The following is a 23031-nucleotide window of genomic DNA, read 5'->3' on the forward strand; positions in this document are numbered from 1 at the left end:
GGGTGTAATCTTCAGCCAAGAAAGGGTCAAAGTTCAAGGAGTACACGCGCACAAGGCGAGAGGTGGGTGTTTGCAGATGATTACGATCCCCGCCAGTCCAGGAGGATGCGAAAGCATTGGATGAGACTGGGCCTGCGCATGCGCCGAGCACAAATCGTGAAAGTGCTGGCATTGAGCATCTGTTCCTTAACAATCGTCTGCTTCATCTTGCCTTCCCGCCAACATTCCGACCTAAGCCCGCATTTTCCCAATTTTCGGAATATCCCCAAGCAAGTCATGAAGGTAACGGACTGGGTGCAGAGATCTACAAGGTCCGGAAGTCGACGAACCAGACGTGTGTGCATCCTGACCTCGACCCCTTCGAGCCATCCATCATGCAGTTTTACCAGCTGAAGCCGCACGTGGACTGCAGTGCTGCCATGGACGACTGGGTGTACACCACCAACGGCACATTTCGCATCTCGCAGCGAGCTCGTCGTCTGCACGGAAAAATCACGTGCGAGTACGCTCCGTTGGTGCGTGTCGACGACTTCTCTGCACGGCACGCGCCGCACATCAAACCCATGATGGACGGCGCGCCGCTGCAGACGGACTTCTTCAAGGTGGCTTGTGTGTCGGCAGCGGCCGGCGATACATGAACATCCACTCGGGTGTGGCCTGGAATATGGAGCTCCTCTCTCGGCTGGAGCAGTTCCATACGAAGAAGACTGCTCCCATGTCGTCTGCGACAAGCCTTCAATCCTCACACTCCCCTCCGCCATCTTCTTTCCATTCTGCATCCATTTCACCAGGGGATTCAGTGTCACACAAAGAATCCTTGACATCTGTTAGGTCTGCCAGTCTGCCAGGTCTCAACTTGAGTGTGTTTATTTTTGGTTTCGACTCCATGTCTCGGATGTCCTGGATTCGCCTTCTTCCGCGCACACGTCAGTACTTCCTGGAGACTCTTGGCGGCCTCGAACTTGAAGGGTACAACATCGTTGGTGACGGGACTCCGGCTGCTTTGCTCCCCATTCTGACAGGGCATCAAGAGGAAGAGCTGCCAGAGGCCAGGCGAGGGGTGCCTGGGGCACAGCCAGTCGACGGACATCCGTGGGTGTGGAAAGACTTCAAACGTCACGGTTACGTCACGGCTTATGCGGAGGACATGGCCAGCATCGGAACATTTGAACTGCGCATGCTCGGCTTCAAAGAACAGCCTACCGACCACAACATGAGGCTGTTCTACCTGGCGGCCGAGAGGATGTACAAAATAATGTCCGTATTGCCTGGGTTCAACGCCCCGCCACCTCAACTTCATGCACTGGTTCGAGGAGTTATTCACCAGGTACAACCGTTATCCAAAGTTTTTCTTTGGGTTTCATTCCGAGTTGAGTCACGACTGCAACAATCCCGTACAGTCTCTCGACAAGGACCTCACGCTGTTCCTTCGTCGTCTCGAGGAGAACGGTCACCTCAATTCCACCATCCTCATTCTCATGGCTGACCACGGGGCCAGGTTCTCTCACATTCGAGCAACAACACAAGGGAAGCTAGAAGAGCGCATGCCTTACTTTGCCTTCCGTTTCCCGCCATGGGTCAAACAAGTTCATCCTCAGCTCATCCGCAACTTTGAGACAAACACTCAGAGGTTGACGACGCCGTTCGACATTCACGAGACCCTGATGGAGGTGCTGACCTACTCCGGGTCAGGGGTGGGGGACATCTCCAAGAGAGCCATCAGCCTCTTCAAGGAAATCCCGGAACATCGGAGCTGCAGCCATGCTGGGGTGACTCCTCACTGGTGTGCCTGTCTGAAGTGGGACACACCCTTAATATGTCGGATTCTACGGTGCTGTTGGCCGTGAAGTCGGCCATAAGTGAGATCAACTCGTACACAAAGTCCAACCGAAAGACATGCGCACTGCTCCACCTGAGTCACGTGACTCGCGCAGCGCGCTACACACCCAGCCTGGGAGATTTTATGGCAGAACAGTCTGTGTTGAATTACAGAGACACCTTTCGCCAACGTCCCTCTACACCAGAGTTTGTTACATCAGGCTCTTCAGACCCAATTTATGAGATTTATCAGGTGTCCTTCATCACTCAGCCAGGAAACGGACATTTTGAGGTCACGTGCACGCTTGATACGACTTCCAGAAAGTTCTCTGTGGCCAGCACCGACATTAGCAGAATCAACACATATGGAAAGGACCCGGATTGTGTTGCAGACAGCAGTCCACATCTACGCCCTTACTGTTACTGCATTTAGTCGTTGAGTTTTTTTTTGTTTTGTTTTGTTTTGTTTTGTTTTTTTTGTTATTACTTAAGATCATGTTTCTTGTTGTGTGGTTGTTGGGAGTACTCCCAGGTCGCACATCTGCTGCATTTAATCTTGTTATTTGAAAGAACCGTTACACTTATCATATCACATATCATAATCTGTTCCACAAATCAACATAGTTGTCAATAGTTGTGATCATAGTCAATTGATTAGTACACGTACTCGTCTTCCTCTGCAGACTTATGGCAGTCTGTCCTTATTGTTGGTCGCTGAGTCCTCTTTGTGTCCTCTGTCTTTCATTACTTGTGTGTATAACTATTCTTCCTTCCGTCCTTTGTATTCTGTCCATGTCTTTTACTTTTCTCAAGCGTTGAGAGTATGCTCCATCATGTTCGGGATCATGCACAAAATAAATGACATGTTTGTTATTATTAATATTCTGATATCTTACAAATGGTTAATGAAATATGAAGTACATTAGTGGACACTTGTATATATATACTCACTCATGTGTGCGCATGTGTTTGAGAGCGGATCTAATGTCTTCATTTACAGTATTTAATTTATAACAAAATCATTTCAGCATTGTAAATTTTATATTCCATAGTGGGTAAGAAAATAAATGACAATAAAAGTTGCAAAGGAAATATAAACTCGCTTGGCTGCAATTTCTTCGACTGACTGCGCGCTACCAGTGACCTGACCTCACGCGACCGAGACTGCCTCTGCTGCGGCGGCTTGCTGGTGACCCAGCGGAAGCAGTAAATGTGCGAACACCTTTGTTATTCAGCGAGAGTTAGTCGTTCTCACAGGACAAGATGGAGAACTCAAGGAAAAGCGTTTTGTTCGAGAAGTTATATAAAGGAATGCTGAGGCTCCGAGAATGTTACTTTTATGCCTCACACTGGCTTGACAACAAAAGCGAAACTAGAAAAGTGTGTCCTAATCATCCAATTGTTCAATCAGGTGGGATTAAAAAAAAGCTAACCCTCATTCTTACCTCTACGATATCAGTTCAATAAATTAAGTTTGATGAAACTTTCTAACAGCTTAGTTTACTTTACGAACTGCAGTCAAAGGGAGAGAACTCAAATAACAAAACTATCGCTTCGCTTATGAGCTCCCTTGTTACAGTAGCAAGACGAAAATTCTTTTTTCCACATTTTCGTACAAAAAAATTATTTTCAATCCTAACATGAGGTTTCCTATCGGATACCCAGAATGTAAGGCACAGGAATCTCTATGTTCAGTAAAATATGTTCAGTTTTCATTGGCCTTTCCTCCTCTGTCTCGACTCATTATGATAATTTTGAAGAGAGCATGAACTTACCTTAAAAACTCTCTCACAGTTTATAAGAAGTCATGTAAAACTATAATAAAAGGGCGATTATGGTCTGCTGGTTCAGATCTCACCTCTCGCACACATACAGGTGCTCAGAGTGCGGCGATTTTTTTTTTTTTTTTTTTAAAAACGGGAAAGATGAGGTTAAATGTCAAGCTGTGATGTGACTCTGTATAAGAGACTGACCATTTTGTGTGTAAGGTTGATGAAACACAAAGTAAAATTGGGAATATCAATGATGTTACAGGAAATATGGGAAAGTAAACAGCGAGTCCTACACAAGAAGTGGAGATGTTCACGTGGGTGAGAGGGCGCTGGTGTTTCTCACACATCGGTACCCCGGATCATCAGTGTGCACACATGTACAACACAAACATAAGTGTTCACACATTCGCAGACAGTAATATAACTTGGGCTGATTACAGACTACTTTTGTGACTCCAGACCGTCCACATAATACAGGTAAACGCTGGCTAACGGGCAAGTCCCCAGGTAGGAACGCACAGGGGGATCAACAAACACAAACACACATGTACATACACAAACACATCCGAATTCACAAGCATTAAAAATCAAACTTAACTAAAAAAATACATACACACACATTAAACAAAGAAACAAACGCATAAAAACGATATAAACTGAGATGTGTGTGCGTGTGTGAAGAGAGGGCGACATGGAAATTTGTGTTTTGACACCTGAGTTGAGGCGAGCGGCTGTCTGCATTTCATTATTCCCTGGTTAACCTGTCTGACCAGTTTCTACACCGCCACTACACCGCCTGTGACTGGCGTTGACAGCCACCTTGTCCTCACAACTTCTGTATGCGCTGAGTCGACACACAGGTGTGTCTGTACAGGTGTGTCGTGCGACTTACCGCCACTTAGTCGCCGCTCGCTCGCTTTGAGAGCTCCGTGTCACACCTACCTGGTGTCAACAGAAACTGTCAATCTGGAAGTTGTGGAGTAGAGGATGGTGGATGAGGGCTGCTGAAATTATCTTGCAGAAGTAGCTGACAAATTCTAAAGTAAACTTTGGTTGAGGATGGGGAGAGCTAGGTGAGGCTGATGAGTTTGGAATGAGGAGAGAATTCATTTACTCCTCTCATTAATGTCTACAACACAGTGTAATTATAATAATCATGATGCCAGTAGTTAGAATAAGGATCACATTGTCCAGAATTTCATCTTCATCTGTCTCACGACGTTCACGAGGATAGAGCATGTTTGATGTGCATCGAGTGCATGCAATCACTCTCCTAGGGATGTAATAAGTAATAATAGAATGGAATACGTCTGAGAGCCACTGCTACTACGTCACGGATAAGGGGAGGGCAAAGTATGAAGTTGAGAGTTGGTGAGGGGGAGAGTCGAGGAGTGGAGAGAGAATGTGTATGTAAGTGGAATGTGTGTAGGTGTGTCTGTGTGTAGGTGTGTCTGTGTAGGTGTGTCTGTGTGTAGGTATGTCTGTGTGGAGGCGTGTTGAGTTTGTTTTTTTCCTCGTCTGTTTTTTTTTTTGTTTTTTTTTATATCTGTAACACTCTATTCAGATAGAAAGCTGGTGGTGTTAGCGCTCCACCCGTGTCCGTTCGAGGGTAGGGGGAGTAGTATATAAACCACCCCGTAAGTCACGTAAGGTGAAAGTGAAAAGTATAAAGGTCTGTGTGTGAGTGAGTGGGAGGATAAGAATGAGACCCATAAACATGACCGCACTCTTTCGTTTCGTGTCAGGAGATTTCGCAGGGGCAAACTTTAGTCCCGATCTCGTGTTGACAAATCAGTTATTAACAGGCACGCACAAGGTTTTATCACAACCACGCAAGTGTGTTCCCATGGTAACAACAAACCACCACACGTCACATACAGTCACACGGAAACATCACCAGAAGACAAAAACACAAACACGCATCCGAAAAAAGCAAGACAACAGCAAAAAAAAAAAAAAAAATAAAATAAAAAAAAAAATAAAGAAAGAAAGAAAGAAAGAAACAACAAACGAAAGGTCATGCAAAATATAAATGAAAAAAGAGATCCTAACATTTATGAAGATGTCACTGAAGGATTCGTGACCAGTTTTCGAACAGAGAAAGGGTTAACCGGCAAGCCACCCACACACCCAGGGGCAACACCTCAGCCGGAACGGTGCAGCACAAGCACCCGCACCCCACACCTTCACCTGCAACTGTCTCTTGTTCTACCGGTCTCCCGCTCTCCTGTCAGACCTGTCACAACCGCCGACACGCTGACTGATCGCCGGCACCGGCTCTCTGAACGGTAACGTGTCGCCGGGTACACACCGAACACGTGTGTCTGACGTCACGGCGGCACAGCCTCTTCAAGTGACGTCACGCATGGAGGCCACCTACCCGACGACAGACTAGGTGACAAGTGGGTCGACGAGAAATCAGTCCTCGTTAGAGGTACGTACCTAATTTTCTTGCTTTGTAACTTAGTGATCAAGCGAGAAACTGCTGCTACTGTTGCTTCCATGATCTCATTTGTTTGTTTATCAGGAGGAAAAATCGGTTTGGTTGTTGTTGTTGTTGCCGGGCACACACCACTGTGGTTATGCAGGCTGATAATGTCGCCTTCATAAACTGTAGGCAAAACCGGTTTTCATTCAACGCCATGAGGTTCGGAAGGGACTGGGCAGGTGAAGATAGGTCGTTATAATCTGAACACGGCAAAGGCCATCGACCGAACTGGTGTGAACTGTTCACTTGTAGTTCACCCACGACTATGAGCTTTTATTCTAAAGATTTTGTCAGCACACGTGTGTTATACGAGGGTGTATGAGAATGTGTCCGCAGTGAAGTAGACTGGGTGGGTGGGAAATGAAGGAACATGCGCGGTAGGGCGGAAAATGGGAGAAATTGATTTTGATTGATTTGTTTATTTAAGAGTGTGCTCGTGTGTGTGCGTGTGAGCGTTTGTGAACGCATGAGAGATTGAGCGAGAGAAAGAGTAACAACGGAGTCAGAAACCGTTGAAAATGATTTCTGTATAGAAGTCCTCAAACTCGTTAATCCTCACTCTCCCGTTTGTCAGTAGTCCCGAACCCTCAGGTTGATTAAAAATATTTATTTACACAGATCTCACATATTTTCAAGTTCAGCCGACTTGGTAGTTTAGCTCCAGTAGCCTAGGTAAACACTGAGATGAGTGCTACAGGTAGGACAGGTGAGCTATTATCCATATGTCTATATATATAACATCAAGAGGCGGCGTGTTGGACAAACAGGTTATGTGAATAGAACAGAACGGGAGGAGGTTAGATGCTTGTGGGTTGGCACACAGTGGAGGGGGATACAGGTCTCGACACATTGTGTGTGTCATCTGTCATAGTCTCTACCTTCTGAACTCTAAATGACAGGTTTATCGAGAAAACGTCACGAGAGAGAGAGAGACGATAAGAAAGAAAAAAAAACATGGGAGTGTGTAGATTTTTGTTCCACCTTTCTTGCCTTTTTCTAACCACCTCTGTGTGTGTGTGTGTGCATGGGTTGGTGTGTCTGTGTGTGTGAGAAAGAGAAGAGACGACATGTAAGAAATGCGTGGGAGTGTGTGACATTGTGTTCCATCTGGTCTGTTTTTGTCTGTCTGTGTGTGTGTGTGTACGCGCGTTCACGCATGTGCGATCTATATGTTTGTGCCAATTCGTGCAATTACATACATTCAGTATGTTGCTGCTTCTAATAACGATGATAATTTGATGTACGTGTCAATGTACGATAATGACCAGACTTCATTGTTGCATAGAGTAGGTATGTATGCGTTTTGTCTGTGTGTGTGTGCACGCTCGCGCGTGCGTGTGAGAGAGACGCACGCGACAGCAAAAACAATAATGAAACTGATCATTAATTCTAGTAAACATTTTTCTCGCTTCGATTAACCAAACTCCAGCTTGTACTATGTAAAACATGACTGCAACTATTCCTTATCGCCCATCATTTAGTCCCACTGACTCTGGGGTCAAGTAAAGGTGAAGGTGCAGGGTCGGGTATGTGAAAAGCCGAGCCGCCTCTTACATTCCTGATGATCTGGATACCCAGGCCTTGCAGTTCTTGCCTCCAGCAAACATTAAAATAAGACACCTGCACCGAAGCCAAGTGCACTGAGTTCAAAGCTACACATGCAGCAGATCTTGCAACAGAAAAAAAATGAACCATTGAGACGGGAGGTAACACACCTGGTGGCACAAACAAACAAACAATGGCCTGGGTGATACTCCTCCACGGAATTTCACTGTCCCTCACCTCCATGCCTACATAGGGAATACATGTGTACGTGTGTGTGTATACGTGTGTGTGTGTGTAATGTGTGTATTGTGTCTCACCTGTACTAATAATTCGCATCTCTGGTTCTCTGGACAGGCTGAGGAACAGTGGAGGGAGAAGCGATTGAAGGAACAGCTAACAATCAAGCATCATGGCCTCCACAGCACAGTTCCTGGCACAGCCGTCACATCTACACAACAACTCCACACACGCCCACTACAACGGCTTTTTGAATGTCTCATTAATGAACAACCAGGTGAGGACAGTTGCTGCTCACCTCCGTCTCAAAATATTTGGACAATATTTTGGTCAAGTGAAGAAAATATTTTTTTCCTATTTTATCAGTGGTCCCATCTTTTATAACACATTAGCAGTGTTTGTCAAAACTTTCATCCAATCTTACTTTATTTATTTATTTATTTATTTATTTATTTATTTATTAAACTGCTGGTTATCTTTGTTCTGTTAAATTAATGTATCGTCATAGATTGTCTCAGCTGTTTAAAAATTCCTAATTTTGTCGAGCAGTTTCTTCCCCTCCTATCTTAATTTTAATGATAAAGTGATGGTTGAAGGGCTTGTCACACTGTACCACACCCAGCTGTTAACATTTTACGGAGGGACAGCCCCTTGTCTCCATGGTAAGCACGTGTCCTCGCCGAAACTAATCCCAGGACAGGAGTGGTCAAGTAAGACAAGAAGTCAGCAACGACTTAAATGTCGGTTTAATTACCTGGACACGCCCTCTGGCGACAGGCCAGGCCAGGCTGGTCCACATGCCTGACTGCAGCTCACGTTGATTGGGGAGACAACTCACCTGTCGTGGCTTCCAGCACACGGAGGGACAGCAAAGGAAGCTGGGGGACCTGTGTGAGTTCCGAGTGTCCAAGAAAAGGAATTATTTTCTCAAAAAGATTTCACCTGCACGCGCCATGGTGTCCACACCAAAGCAGTGTTTGAAGTTGTGCAAGCCATGGTGGTTTGTTGAGTTGACGGAGTTGTAGGATGTGCAAACCTTGAAGATGACGGTGAGCAAACTCCAGTCGTACGCTCGCGAGTTGAAGAAGTCCGCCACTTCCTACAAACGTCACGTGACGTTTTACGAGGTAACAAGTTTTCTCTCAACTCACAGGTGTGTTTGGCTTGCTTGAAGTCACAAGTCAAACCTTGGGACACTGTGAAGTAATCCTGTAACACTGGACTACTTTGTGACACAACACGTAGCACGTCACCTGCGAGAACGCGAGACGTAACATGCTGTTTAATCACGTGGTGAAGGTCACAGGTCGACGTCCTTGAATGAAACAATTTCCCTTCTTTTATCTGGTGTTACTAAGGTCTTCCCGCGGAAGTTTATTATTAATAAACTACTCACGATGCCTTCAGAAACTCGTGTTTCAATCGTCTTTAGTCCTGCATGAAGCAGACTTACTCTTGTTTGGGTTTCTTGCTTCAACTTATTACTGCGGATTAGTTTTTTCGTGGATGTTTCTTTTGCAGTTGAGGTTTATCCCGTGGAAATGTGTTTTTATAAACGGTTTCCATTATTGTCATGTTGGAGAACTTCTAACGCCTTCAGCATCCCTCATTAAAATCATCATTGATCAAGCAGATAAAATTCAAAACACTTGTAGTTCCTCATCTTCTCTTTCCTTTCCACCCATCACCTCCTTCTCTAGTTCGCTCTCATGCATAGACCAACACACAGACTCAAGCTAGCCCCAGAAAAACAGTTTCAGCTGCATCTCGAAACTTCACACTTCACTCTGTCACGTCACATTAGTATTAAACACACGTCATCACGCACACCAATCACACTGACACCAGGTGGCAGTCAGCAAACTACAGATACATGAGTTAGAATGCATGGTGTGGAGGTGTCGGACATGATGCCTGGAGCAAGGAGACAGGTCATGTCAGGAGTTTGTGGTTGCAGGAGACTGTACAGGATGACGATGCCGTCTCCGCGCGCACGGATTCCAATGCATCGACGTTCGCTTCCGCCGCCCGCGCCACCCCGACCTTTGAACTTGTGCGAAAGCCCTCCGTGACCTCGCAGACATTCCCGCTGTCGTCACAACACGATTACAAGATCGACATCTACTCCGTCGGCGTCATCATGGAGAGCAAAGTACATCCTCTTCTTACTCCAATATTCTTTTTTCTTTCTATCCGCTCTTTTGTTTTCTCTAGTTTACCTTTTCATTTTTGTTATCATTTCCTCCTTTTGTCTGCGTTAACCTTTAACTCTTCTTTCCCGTTGATGTTTGCTTCATCATCATCATCATCATCATCATCATCATCATCATCATCATCATCAGTCATCAATGAAATATACTCCTGTGTTTCTTCAGATCACTGGCACCCGATTTGACCCGGAGCTTTTTCGGGTGGAGGCTGAGGCGCCGAGCGGCCGGGTAGTGCGCATGACAGGACATGGTCACTACGCCGCGCAGTTCACACCTGACGAGATAGGTAAGCCACCTACCATTAATAGCTGCTAGAGGAGCCTGGGGCTTATCTTCAGTTTTTAAAAATTTTACAGTTCAGCAGCTGACAAGCTTTGCTTCAGTGAAGCGAGAAAGTAAACCATGTACTGTGCTGGACATGGAGATGCTTGTAGACATGTACTCACACCCAGGTCCACGTGTCGGCAGGTCGTTGGCGAGTGTCCATGTTCTACGACAACCGCTTCATGGACGGCTGTCCCATCGACGTCTGCGACCCTTCTCAAGTGCGCGTGCGCGACCTTCGCGGTGGTCACGTGGGCAAACAACAGGCGTTCCACGGTGAGAAAGTCTTTTGAATTGTTCACTGCTTTCTCAATGTTCACATTATCTTTTCAGAGTTTGTAATACGCAGATATTAAACATTTGACTTGTTAATGTGAACAAATGTCTCTTTGACAGTGGACTGCACGGGTGCGGGTGTGGGGGACCTGGGTGTAGACATTCACACACGCCGGCAAGCGGGTACCGGTGCACCTGACTGAGACATCCACCCCCCGCCTTTTCAAGGTCGCCTACACCCCGTACGATCCGGGTCCTTATGAGGTCAACGTGCACTTTAATCGTGCGGAGGTCAGAGGTGAGCCTAACGATAATGACCAGCGAGTGTTTTCATTTGCAGGAGGATTTGTAGGATGGTCATCTTAACGTCCTTCTATCTAACGTTAGACAAAGTGTTTATATGAAAGTCAGTATTTATTTGTACTTAAGCAGAGAGCTGTCTAGACACCTCAGCCCATCAAAACGATGCAGATCTGATGATGTCCCTTACCAGTCAGTAAAAGAGAGGACATTTTAAAAGATGGTTGATTGTGACAAGTGAAGGGAAGAAGGTTTGGACATCTTGATCAAAGAGGAAATTAATCACGATGGCAATTTATCTTTTTTTTTCAGATTCCGACTTCCACTCCACAGACCCTGAGGAGAGGCAACGAAGGGCTGTCTTCAACACGAAAGTGGACTACCAGAGGAACGTAGTCATGATCAGCGCCAGCTGTGAGTTTACATGTCACTGTGTCACGAACTGTGTCATGAACTGTCTCCGAACTGTGTCATGATGTGTCGTGAACTGTGTCGTGAACTGTGTCATAAAGTTCACCCTGGGGCTCATTACTTTCATTTTGTAGTCAGCAGCCTGTCGTCCTTACTGCGAACAAGTTAAATTTTCTTTCTCTTTCTTCCCTTCCCTGACACAGACCCTTTCGCTGGTTGCAGGTGACTGGGAAATAGACTACGTCACGGGAGGACCTTTTGTGGTGCACGTGACCGACTCATCCGACATCCTGGTGTATGGGATGAAGGACGGCACCGTGTGTAGCAGTCCAACGTTGATAGGTACGTCACTGTTACGTCACATTCTCACCTCAGCTTACTTCCAGCATCACCTGAGACTTATGTACCTGGTACTTAGAGAGAAATCATTCTTTTTTTTTCTCTCTCTCTCCAGCTGATTGCACGAAAGTAGGAGACGGGACCGTGACAGCGGATGTGACGTATAATGGTTTCCGTTTTCCATGTAAAGTGCGTAAAGATCGACCTTGTGTGTATCACGTGAGCTTCAAACCACGAGGTCCGGGCACATACAAAATCTGGATTTCTTATGACGGAGTTCCGGTGAAAGGCAAGTGGAGATATAAAACCAGTAGTCTGCTCAGAATTAAAAGCTAATTGTAGTCTGGACAGAAAGCTAAGATCGTGATGCCGGCATCTTGGAATCGTTTGTTATCCATGAAAGGACATGTTCTGCTTGCTGTTGAAACATTTCTGTTACATTGTAATTATAATTGTTATTATTCTTTTCCACCTTTATTAATTGGATGAATGTATGAATTGTTTGGTGTGTTAGTATTTTGTGTACGTGCAGATGCAGCAGCATGTACAAATAATAATGTAAGGTATGAAAAAATCTCAAAGAAGTGTGTTGCCTCCCCGTTGTGACGTGTGATTGAGTCTCACGATGTCTCGTCACATTTCATTTTACTTCTCCTCCAGGTTCTCCGTTCGTTCAGGAGATCGCAGAGCTTGGACGTCCCGTTGCCCATGGAGACGGTCTGTACCGCGGAGTCCCTGGACGACCCTTGACCTTCACAGTTGATCCCAGAGGGAACCCAGGCCCTGTAACCGTTGATATTGAAGGTAGGAACAAGCCTGTGTGATGATAGATCACATCACATCTGCTTTCCTTGCATCCACGAACTTTGTTCTCAGTATTGAACTATCAGTTTGCAAGTCACGTGTCATGTTGTAGGTCCCTCTAAGGACGTCCCCTGTCACCTGCAGCCCAAGTCGGACGGCACCGTGGAGGCCACGTACACCCCGTTTGAGAGAGGACAGCACCGGGTGGATGTGCGCGTGGAAGGCAAACCTGTTGAAGGTGAGAGGGTAAAACTCTATAAATAGTAGTGTGTAGTGTAGTCTGGTTTGCGTGTACACGCGCGTGCGTGAATGTGTATGAGACAGAAAGAATGCCTAAGAAAATACTGAACTGAGGCATTTTTCTCAGTCTAGGACTACTTATATATGACGTCATTACAGGAAGTCCATTCCAGCCTCTCATCGTTGACCCAGGAAGTGTACGTGTTTCCGGCGGCTGGCGCCCCTGGTGGACGACAAGGGTATTATTCCTCTGAGTGTCAACAAGGAAAAGCACCTGCCCTTTGACACGTCTGATGCTGGACCAGGTGAGTGCAAGATGAAAACAGAGACAGTCAATCTTTCATTTGATGTTTAGGCAGTCAGGGGAGTTAATCAGCACCTGTGATGAGGTAGCCGTATACTGAGAAAGAATCTCAGTGAATGTTTTCATAAATTGAAAGATGGAAAAGTTGTCTGCCTTGTCAGATTTATTTACCAACTTATTATGACATCAATGTGTCGATAGGTAGAGTGAGTGAGAAAAGGAGTGAATGTTATAGTAATTTTGTCCACACACCTTGTCCATGCTCTTACAGGGGAACTAACTGCTGAAGTCAGGGGTCCACCGGGAAAAATCCCGGTTACCATCGATGCCAGAAATGACGGGAAGCACACAGTCGTCTTCACACCCAGGGAGGAAGGTACACGTGACTTTTATAACACTTCTGTGCTGACTGTGGAGATGACTATATCTACAGCTGTTCTAAGGGTAGATGACTGGCTCGTCAGTGAGGATGGAGGATAGTGTTTCGTCTATTACTGTCTTGAGAGGAGTTATCTCTGATAATGAAACACACGCTGATGCATTGTTAATGATGACAAACTAACAGGTAAACACTACATCGATGTGAAGTGGAGCGGCTTCCCTCTCACCAATTCTCCCTTCGAGGGCTTCGCGACCTACGAACCAGAACCTCTCCTTGCTCCGGAACGCGAAATTGTCTCCCTTAGACAAATACCTCTCAGGTGATCCTCAGCTCCGTGCGTTCGTACTTTTTTTATAGTTGTATTTTATAACAATAGTATGTTCTTTCTATATAATATTTTTAATTATTCTTATATTTCATCATCCCAGTTTCCTTTTATTAATGCCGATATCAGACATGCGACAAGTCCATGCAAGTGCTAAAAGTTGTCGGTTGCTCTTGCAGTTGGACAATATATCGTTCAATCTCATTTAAAAATTGAAATTTTTGACTGTTAATAAATTCTATACTTTCACTCTTGTACTAGAAATATAATATGATGTCCGTATTTTGTTATTTATTTCGTATTTATTTAAGGAGCGGCCCGCATCAGGATCTGGCAGACAAGGACATTATTCCACTGAAGGTGGGGCAGCCGCGGGAACTTTCCTTCGACACCAGCCTGCAAGGACCAGGTGTGTGACGTCACGGGTGGTCATTGTAGTAAGGGGACTGGGGACTGAGGGACCACTGTCAGCCATGTCCAAGCTGCAAGTCATTGTACAATACCAAACATTTACCCTTCTTCGGTACATCAATCCCTAAATGCTTATTATTGAGGGACCTGAGAACTTCAAAGCCACTTACAAAAATGTTATGTAAGAGACCGGACTGCAGTGGCTGTGTAACAGATGACCTTTGATGCTATTGCCAGACACAGGACCTTTTCAATCTTTTTGCAGGAAAACTAACAGGAACTGTTCGAGGTCCCACCCGGCAGATTCCTGTGGCCGTTGACAGTCGAGTTGAAGGCAGACCAACACTAGTCTTCACGCCGGAAGAAGAAGGTTTGTTTCTTTGTTCTGTATTCCTTATCACCATTCTGTACGGAAACGATTATAAATGAACATCTTAAGACACGATACGTGTATCTCAACTGCTACATATAATAGAGGAATATAACATTTGACCTAAAAGTGTTACCGATGTCTTCCATCGAGAATTAGCAATTATTATAGTCTGAGACACACATGTCTATGGAATGGTGTCTGAAAATGTGACACTTAATATCTTTTTTAACACCCTTTTATGAAGAACATTATACGTGGTGGTGTGTGTATATATCTATTGTATGCAAAACAATATATATAAAACGAAGGACCGCTCAAGGAATATTTGCTGCTTACAACATCTCCCAGGAAAGCACCTGATTCATGTCAACTGGAACAACACTCCCCTGGCCCAGTCCCCGTTCGTTGGCTTCGCCTCCCACGACCCTGAGCAGCCACCTCCAGTGTACCTGTCGGGGCTGGCTCCCACGTAAGTACTGTATACCTGCCCTTGACCACGCCATCATGCGTTATCTCCCTTTAAGACATTGGGGGCCATAACTTTTCTCAGATGATAAGTTATGTGTATATCATATATTAGCAGCTTAATGGCGATTTCTTACGCGGTTATCCAAACTTACTGAGCCAGGCAAATTTAAAACAATTTCCCTTAGATTTCCAGAGATCGGGTTTGAGGTAGATATAGCATTAAAACAAATTTTGTATTTCGCGGTGACTTGTTCTCAAACGCAAACAAAAGCTATTTTGCTCTTTTCCACAGAAATAAGCGGTCATCTGGTGTGGACAAAGATATCATCCCTCTCCAAGTCACCAAGAAAAACAACTTCCGTTTGACGCCACTACGGCTGGACCAGGTAACAAGGGATAAACAATGGAGGAGGTGGTTAGTTAAATGTATAGTGTTATACAATGTGTAGGTTGAGTTATATATCTATATTAAATAGCTCGTTTGATAGATAAAAAGACATGTAGGCTTATCTATCTATATTCCTGTCTGTGTGTGTCACAGGTCAGCTGACTGCAACAGTCCATGGTCCCACCAGACCAGTTCCAGCTGCAATACAAGACCATGGTAACGGCCGGCATGTGCTACACTTCACACCTGAGGAGGAAGGTACTGGACAGGATATTGTATCCTGACTTGTACAATAGTGTCATAGTGTCTCATCGCATTGTCTGCACTAAAGTGAATTACATACCTCAGAACACCTTTGTTTGTTTATTTAGCAACAGACCGTTTGATTAACATGCAGCTGTTACCCTGCGAACTTTTTTATAGGCTTATATTTTCATCACATGACTTGTTTACCTGGTATAGGATTTTTTTGTATTCTTCCTTTTATTTTACCCAGTATAACTACCAGATTTGATACAATTTGCAAAAGATATTGCTGGATGTATTAGTAACAAGTCAAAGACAGGGATCATGGAAACGAAGGCGTTGATCTTTTTCCTGAGATAAAAATTATGTCTATAATTTTAATAAAGAGACTTTAACTCACCTCATTGCAACATTTGACAGAAGAAACAAATATAAGAGATATTAACACGAAGCTGTCTTTAACAGGTAAACATGATATACATGTTAAGTGGAACGGAGTACCCATACCCCAGTCTCCGTTAATCGGGTATGCCGCCCCAGCTCCCCAACATGGCGCATACCCAGGCGGAGTGGCACCTGTCTACCTGCTGGACCACACACCCAGGTAGATGTTTGTAACGAATTTATCATTGGACTATACTGATAGTTAATAATTATTATCAATATATAATTAAATTAAATTTAACACGACATTGAAATTGTCTGAAGCAAACAATGTACTTTGTCACGTGACAACGGTCACGTTCATTATCTAGAAGAACATTAATGATGATTTTTTTATTTGTCAGGAACAAGCGAGCATCTAATGGCGATGAAGACATCATCCCTCTTCAAGTTCATCAGGAGAAGCAACTTCATTTTGATGCCACTAAGGCAGGACCAGGTAACAGTGCATAATATTCTAAGATAGGAAAATAAAAACTTTGAACTTGAAAGGTTATTTTGTTTTAGGGATGGAGGGTAGTCGGGGTGGGAGTAGGGAGAAGTTCTGCTGGTAATAATGTAGTTAATTACCTTTCTTTCCTAACTTCAAAACTGTATTTTATGCTGAGGGAGTGTTTCAACAGGTATATATATTTGTTCTCCCACACACTGTTTATGTGAGCACGTGACTATATATATATACACGTGTGTGTTACAGGTCACATGACTGCGACAGTCCGGGGTCCCACCAGACCCATCCCCGCTGAAGTGCATGACCGTGGTGATGGCAAACCCACGCTACTCTTTACACCTGAGGAGAAAGGTGAGTTACCTGAAAATCTTGCCCTGAAGTGTTCAATAAAGTCTGATGTCCACAGGTTATCACCTTCACTTGCATGGACTCCCTTCCTTACTTACTTGCTTAGTACACATGGTGCGTTTGATTAATTTGAAGCTGTTTCCCCTCTGCTTCTGCCTCTGTAATACTAGGTAAATATATAGTATACTTCTATGAGTCTTTTGAATATTTATTTTGCCTTCTTGAAAAGCGGAAAAGTACCAGTTTAAAAGGACGAACTGAGGCTTCTCGACTTAGTTTTCTTTTCGAGATGTTAGATGTTATTTAAGAAAATCATGTTCATAATTTAAAGAAAAGGATACATGCCAGTCGTTTTCAACAGGTAAACATGATATACATGTTAAGTGGAACGGGATTCCTACAGTGCAGTCTCCATTAATCGGGTATGCCACCCCAGCTCCTCAAAATGGCGTTCGCCCAGGAGGAATGGCACCTGTCTACCTGTTGGGTCACATGCCAAGGTACCAGCGTCCTGGCTATCATTATTTTGTTGAAAGAAAAATATTACCACATTAATCAGACTAATAAATGTATAAATAAATTGATCGCACTGATCCTGTATAAAATTTACAAGTTCTGCAAGTGAAGACCTGTGGGACAAGTGGATGTCGATTATTAAACACTTGTTTCGTATCAATGTCAGACACATGTAGCTTACTTACTTACTTTGAAACGAAGGATCAAATGTTATCAACGTCGAAATGTTTATTACATTTATATCAATTGTTTTGAAATAAATAAACATTTGTGATAGTTGTTACACACATAGACATGTGTGAACTGTAGACATATGAATATATGATGACTTGATTAGCAGTGAGTCGCCAACGGACACCAAGGACATCATTCCACTCAAGGTGCAGGAGGAGAAGGAGTTGCCCTTTGACACTAGCGCCGCGGGACCTGGTGAGCTGCTCGCGCTTTATCTGACCCCTCATTTAGAGGGATGAACATTACTGTGTGTATTGTTGGATGGGGGGAAGAGGATGCTTTGTGTATATTTCGGTAGCTAGATGGTTGGGTGTGTCTGTTTGTGTGTGTGTGTGTGTGAGGAAACAGTAGGTAAACAAACAACTGACGCGAGCTCCAAAAGTAGTTACCGGCAAGACGCATTTTTAAACGGGTGATGCAGGTTTATTTCGGGTATCCACAACTAATCAACTCTGAATTAGGGAACTTGTAAGAACAAGCCAGACCAGTGTTAAAGCAAATTGCAGCAAATTATTGATGAATGGGCAGACTTCAGTCTGGACTTAATGACTTCTATGTCCTCAGGTGTTCTAACGGCCGCAGTCAGGGGCCCGAGCAGACCGATTCCAGTTAATGTCAGAGACAGAGGAGATGGCAAACCTAAAGTACATTTCACACCTGAGGAGGAAGGTAAAGGCCGTTCTTGAAAGGACAAAATACATAGATAAGTTGAACCACGTCTAACAGTTTTTTTAAAATGACAGTTTATGAAAGCTTTGTCAAATTGTTCAACGTTTATACCGGTTTGTGTAGTTGAGAATTGTCTGGTGGACAAGGAAGTGTCCAATGTCTGCATCAGTGATATGAACATCGTTGTCTTCATCACTTTTTATTGTTGGTTGTTTCTTATAAAGCTTCACAAAGCACAATTTTTTTACTGTCATGCCCTTAACTATCTTCTGATAAAATGTCGGATTGTCATCAATAGCCTCTGACAGTCCGGATAGTAAAAGTCTGTGTTGAGAAAAATGTATAAAGGTGTTTTGCTGATAGATAAACAGGACCACTCGTTAGACATCAGGTGTAGACATCATGTGTGCTACATGTGGTTGTTGACAGGTAAACACTACATTGATGTTAACTGGAATGGGTCTCCCATCCCGCAGTCACCTTTTATCGGGCTACGCCACCCGGGACCCGGGACATAAACACCGACCTCCACCCGTCTACCTTGCTGGCCATAAACCGAGGTTTATCCTTTATATATGTTTATGATAGGTTTACCTCTCAAGTATGCTTACAATAAATTACAGGCTCATCTATTATATATTGGCAAAAAAATAAGATGTATATTTATTGTGTATACCACCCATTAGTAAAAGTTCTATTCATCATTAACAAGTATTGACACCCGATAATTCTCCGTATATGCAATGTATTTGTGTATTTTTAGGTATCATCTCGAACTCTTTCATTTCGTCCATAGGCTGTGTTTACGGATTGAAACTGTTGTCATTTTTTTATGTGTTTCCTTCTGTCCTCAGGAACGGCCAGCCTGTAGATGACATCGACATCATTCCTCTCAAAGTCAACCAAGAGAAGCAGCTGCCGTTTGATGCGACTGATGCAGGCCCAGGTACAACATCTTTAAAAACCTTTCATAGACTTGTGTTAATTGTTACTGATGCTGGCGCACGTTTGTTAAATTATGCATCTTGTTGATCCCAGAAGGCTCATTAAGCTCTGGAACCAGGCTTTACACGTGACCGGGTGTGTAGGACACATTCGTTCGTCGTTGTTCTGAACTAGTATTTACCGTTGTTCGTCGTTTTTTTATTGTCCACTGTTGATGATGATGGGGTCCATGCAGGAAAGCTGACCGCAGCTGTGAAGGGTCCGACACGAAACATTCCTGTCCATGTTGATGACTTGAAAAATGGACGGCCCACTCTTCGCTTCACACCGGAAGAGGAAGGTGAGCTGGGTATCCTGGACATTTTACTGGAGCGTGAGTTTTAGAAAATATTTGTGCCGTGTACACTTACTTCATGTCCACACGTGTTTGTTAATGCCTGTTGTGTCTACTTTAGGCAAGCATCTTATTGATGTCAACTGGAATAACGTGCCGGTGCCCAAATCCCCTTTCGTGGGTTACGCTACCAGGGACCCGGAACTCATAGTCCCATCACTCACGCCACCTACCCTGATGCTGGAAGGCTACCCCAAGTCTTTACAGTAAGATGCACCTTGATAATCTTAAAGCCACCATCTTTTCTTTAATTTTATGAAAACTGCCCTTGTATCAAAGCTTTACTGTGATGACATACATGTTTGTGTGTGTGTTCGAGAAAGTTCGTGCGAGTGAGATTCTAGACAACAATTTTTTATGTATTTATTGGTATTTCAACGTTCCTATCACCACAGGTCTAGTCGGCCCTCGTCCATTCGCTCGGATCGGGAGCCACTAAAGGTCATCCTCAGGGGTCGAGGCCTGAAGGAGGCTGAGGTGGACAAGCCGGCCGTGTTCCATGTGGACGGCACTCAAGCAACTCCGGGTAAGAGTCTTTTATCTCCACTTACAAATCCTTGAACATTACTTTTGATGATTGTGGACAGGATGACAGACTGCTTCAGTGTCACCTGGAGTAATAACCTCTTTGTTTCCCTCCTGTCAGGTACACCACACGCACGGTTGGACGGCGTACGAACACAAATACCTGTGACAACCTCACCTGAAGGGCCGCAGTTATACAAGTGTACCTATGTGCCAAAGGTAAGAAGCACATCAGTATCCATGCACTGAAGATAAAGGTGACAGACAACACCTTTGCTAGGGTAACAAAAAGTCTAACAGTATTATGATGAGTATCACTACGCCAACGACTTTCCTCCTTCTGTGAATCTTAATCGTCAGGAACAAGGTATACAATACCCTTCCCGACAGCTTTCTCTCACAAACCTTTATAATCTCTAGTAACTAATGGATGATGTGCAGGTACCGGGAGCCTATCTACTCCACGTGACCTGGAATGACCATCCACTGCGAGGCTCGCCATTTAAGGTCAATGTCCGCGCGCCGGAGCAGCCGACCCTGGGTCGCGTCCACCGCCCGGAGACCGCCAAGCCAGGTCCGTGTGGGGTCACCCGTGGAGTTCAAGATTGACCACCCAGACCCCAGTAAGTTTTCTATGTCGTATGTTGAAACACGAGTCAGAGTCCATCAGTCGTCCACACGGACACAGCCATGAACCTCTTGTGAGCCCCCATCTGACCTGAGAATCGGGTGTCATCGCAGCTTTGCCTCCTTTTCTGTCCGCCATCGAATTTGGATTATTACTTTTAATGTGTAGTTTCTGAGTAGTTGGTGTTGAATTTTTCAGGTAACAGTCATGCTAAAGATTTGCTAGAACCAGCATCGTCACCATCATCGTCATCATTATCATTGTCTACCCCCAACCCCCATCCCGTCTGTCTTTCAGCTATAGAGTGAAGACTAATATAATTAACTGTTGGTTCTTTGTGACAGAATGTTACTTATCTTTAGTGATTGGAAGCTGCTAGTGACCTTTGTTTTCCTTTCTGCTCAGGTAAGCTGGTCGTCACGTGCACGGACCCTAAAGGCAACCTGATTCCCTGTCGTTTCCTTGACAACCTGGACGGCTCCAGCTCTTTGAAGATGACACCCAACATGCCAGGCCCACACATCGTGGACATTCAATTCAACAATCAGCACATCATGGGTCAGTGGTGTAGTACATCTGCTCTCCTTGTTACATCTGCGATCCTGAGTTGTTGGTTGAACATCAGTCTTCTGAATTGTTCGCATTAGTCTTTCGATTAGAGGAGCATCATCTGATATACACTTACCTTACTATCTTTTTATTAGGAGCATAAAAATTAAAATTCTTGACGGGAAACAATGTTTTAAAGAAAGTATACTTTTTAACCATTTATAGCAGGGAAATTCAGTTTTATGTGTGTCCCAACTGGAAAGGGAAGCCCAGAAGCGGGTTCGATGGCAGGGTGTGGTTCCTGCCCTATGCTCCACTGGGGGCGAATAGGAAAGAAGAAGTTTTATGTGCATATATATATAAGTATAAATTTAGACCTGTATGTGATACATCTGGATGTTTACAGGAAGTCCTTACATCGTGGACATCAAAGCTCCAGAACGACATGGTCGGGTGCGGGTTTGGGGCCCAGGGATAGAAAACGGGGTGCTGAACAACTTCCAGAGTAACTTCTGGGTAGACGCCACGGGTGCTGGAGCAGGCGAGCTGAGAGTGAGGCTCATGGGACCGAAAGGTGAGGCTAGATGCCTAGGTACACCTAGCTACACATTATTATTTTATTGCTGTTCTTATTTATTATTTTAATAGTAAAATCGTTCAGGTAAATAAGGACTAGAGATACACAGAGCAATGGCCTCCTGACCTACCTGGACTCGTATTCATGACTATGAATAGTTTACACAAAGCACGTGACCATGTGACCATGTGACCTTGTGCGTGTGCAGGTGCCTTCCACGTGAAGATGCGCAAGGCCAGCCAGAAAGAGAAGCTCTACCAATGCTTCTACGACCCTGTAGAGGCCGGCATCTACACCATCTACGTGCAGTGGTCCGGGCGCACGTGGACGGCTCGCCCTTCACTGTCCTGTTGGCCAACTCGGACCGCGAGCTGGACATGATGAGCGACATCGACCGCGCCTCCTCTCGTGGTGGGGCCAAGAAATCCAACTCACCACGTGACCCCGCTGTGCATGACTTCCTGTACTGAGTCCTGGACTCACTCACCTTTTCACCAAACACTTTTTCCTGCATTTACCGACCTGGTGGCGGCTGGGAAAAGCAGTTGTTTGAAAATATGCTCAAACGAAAATGGCGATGACATCAAAAGGAGCAATTATTTACAAACATACACTTCAGGAACAACATTGTGTAAACATGACTTTTTCAGAAACATGTTATATCTTGTACTTATGTATACGTTTATAAACAATAGGTTCTGCAGATGTCTACTCCAGAAACAACACCTTCCAGAGGTTTGTCTTCTCCAAGTACAACTATTAGTCTACAGATATTTTTGCTTCAATAAAACGTCTAATGCTGTAGACGGTTTACTTCAAGAACAACTTTGTTTCGAAGATAGACAAAGCATTTTATTGAGAAACACACTTTTCAGAAAAAATATCACAAACGAGCATCTGGTGCTGATGAACGTGCATAATTTTGTGTTTTCTCGATGTATCTTTGTTCTTGGTGAATTTTGGCTTTTATTTTGTACCTACCGCTTCGAGTATATATTAAAATAGTATACATAAAGATTGATGAATATACCTTTATAAAATTAAAATAAAGTTTTTATTTATCTGAATTGATGGTAATTGAAAACCCAGT

At 44.3% G+C, this 23031-nt stretch overlaps 2 protein-coding genes across 2 annotated transcripts; both read left to right on the top strand.

Annotated features, from left to right (window-relative positions):
* Window positions 1-80: 80 nt before the first annotated feature.
* LOC112555567 lies at window positions 81-1993 on the top strand (the record flags this gene model as incomplete). Its single annotated transcript, XM_025224001.1, is given in 3 exon segments — window positions 81-631; window positions 634-1263; window positions 1265-1993. Coding segments are annotated over 3 exon segments (1764 nt in total), but the record flags the coding sequence as incomplete, so codon positions are not given.
* A 3608-nt stretch (window positions 1994-5601) lies between these two features.
* Window positions 5602-22956, top strand: LOC112555568 (filamin-B-like). The gene is given in 37 exon segments (XM_025224002.1): window positions 5602-6024; window positions 7978-8137; window positions 9818-10012; window positions 10236-10356; window positions 10539-10670; window positions 10791-10814; window positions 10816-10968; window positions 11283-11384; window positions 11604-11723; window positions 11836-12009; window positions 12381-12524; window positions 12637-12762; window positions 12924-12986; window positions 12989-13069; window positions 13340-13444; window positions 13634-13769; window positions 14087-14184; window positions 14452-14556; window positions 14908-15028; window positions 15320-15413; window positions 16150-16265; window positions 16450-16544; window positions 16803-16907; window positions 17266-17404; window positions 17758-17849; window positions 18219-18323; window positions 18753-18783; window positions 19178-19269; window positions 19504-19641; window positions 19724-19868; window positions 20007-20188; window positions 20309-20406; window positions 20629-20761; window positions 21221-21373; window positions 21771-21938; window positions 22150-22257; window positions 22260-22956. Coding segments are annotated over 36 exon segments (4251 nt in total). The 5' UTR covers window positions 5602-6024; window positions 7978-8032; the 3' UTR covers window positions 22412-22956.
* Window positions 22957-23031: the final 75 nt, after the last annotated feature.

This window comes from Pomacea canaliculata, linkage group LG14 (genome assembly GCF_003073045.1).
Source record: "Pomacea canaliculata isolate SZHN2017 linkage group LG14, ASM307304v1, whole genome shotgun sequence".
In the NCBI taxonomy this organism is placed as follows: Eukaryota; Metazoa; Mollusca; class Gastropoda; order Architaenioglossa; family Ampullariidae; genus Pomacea; species Pomacea canaliculata.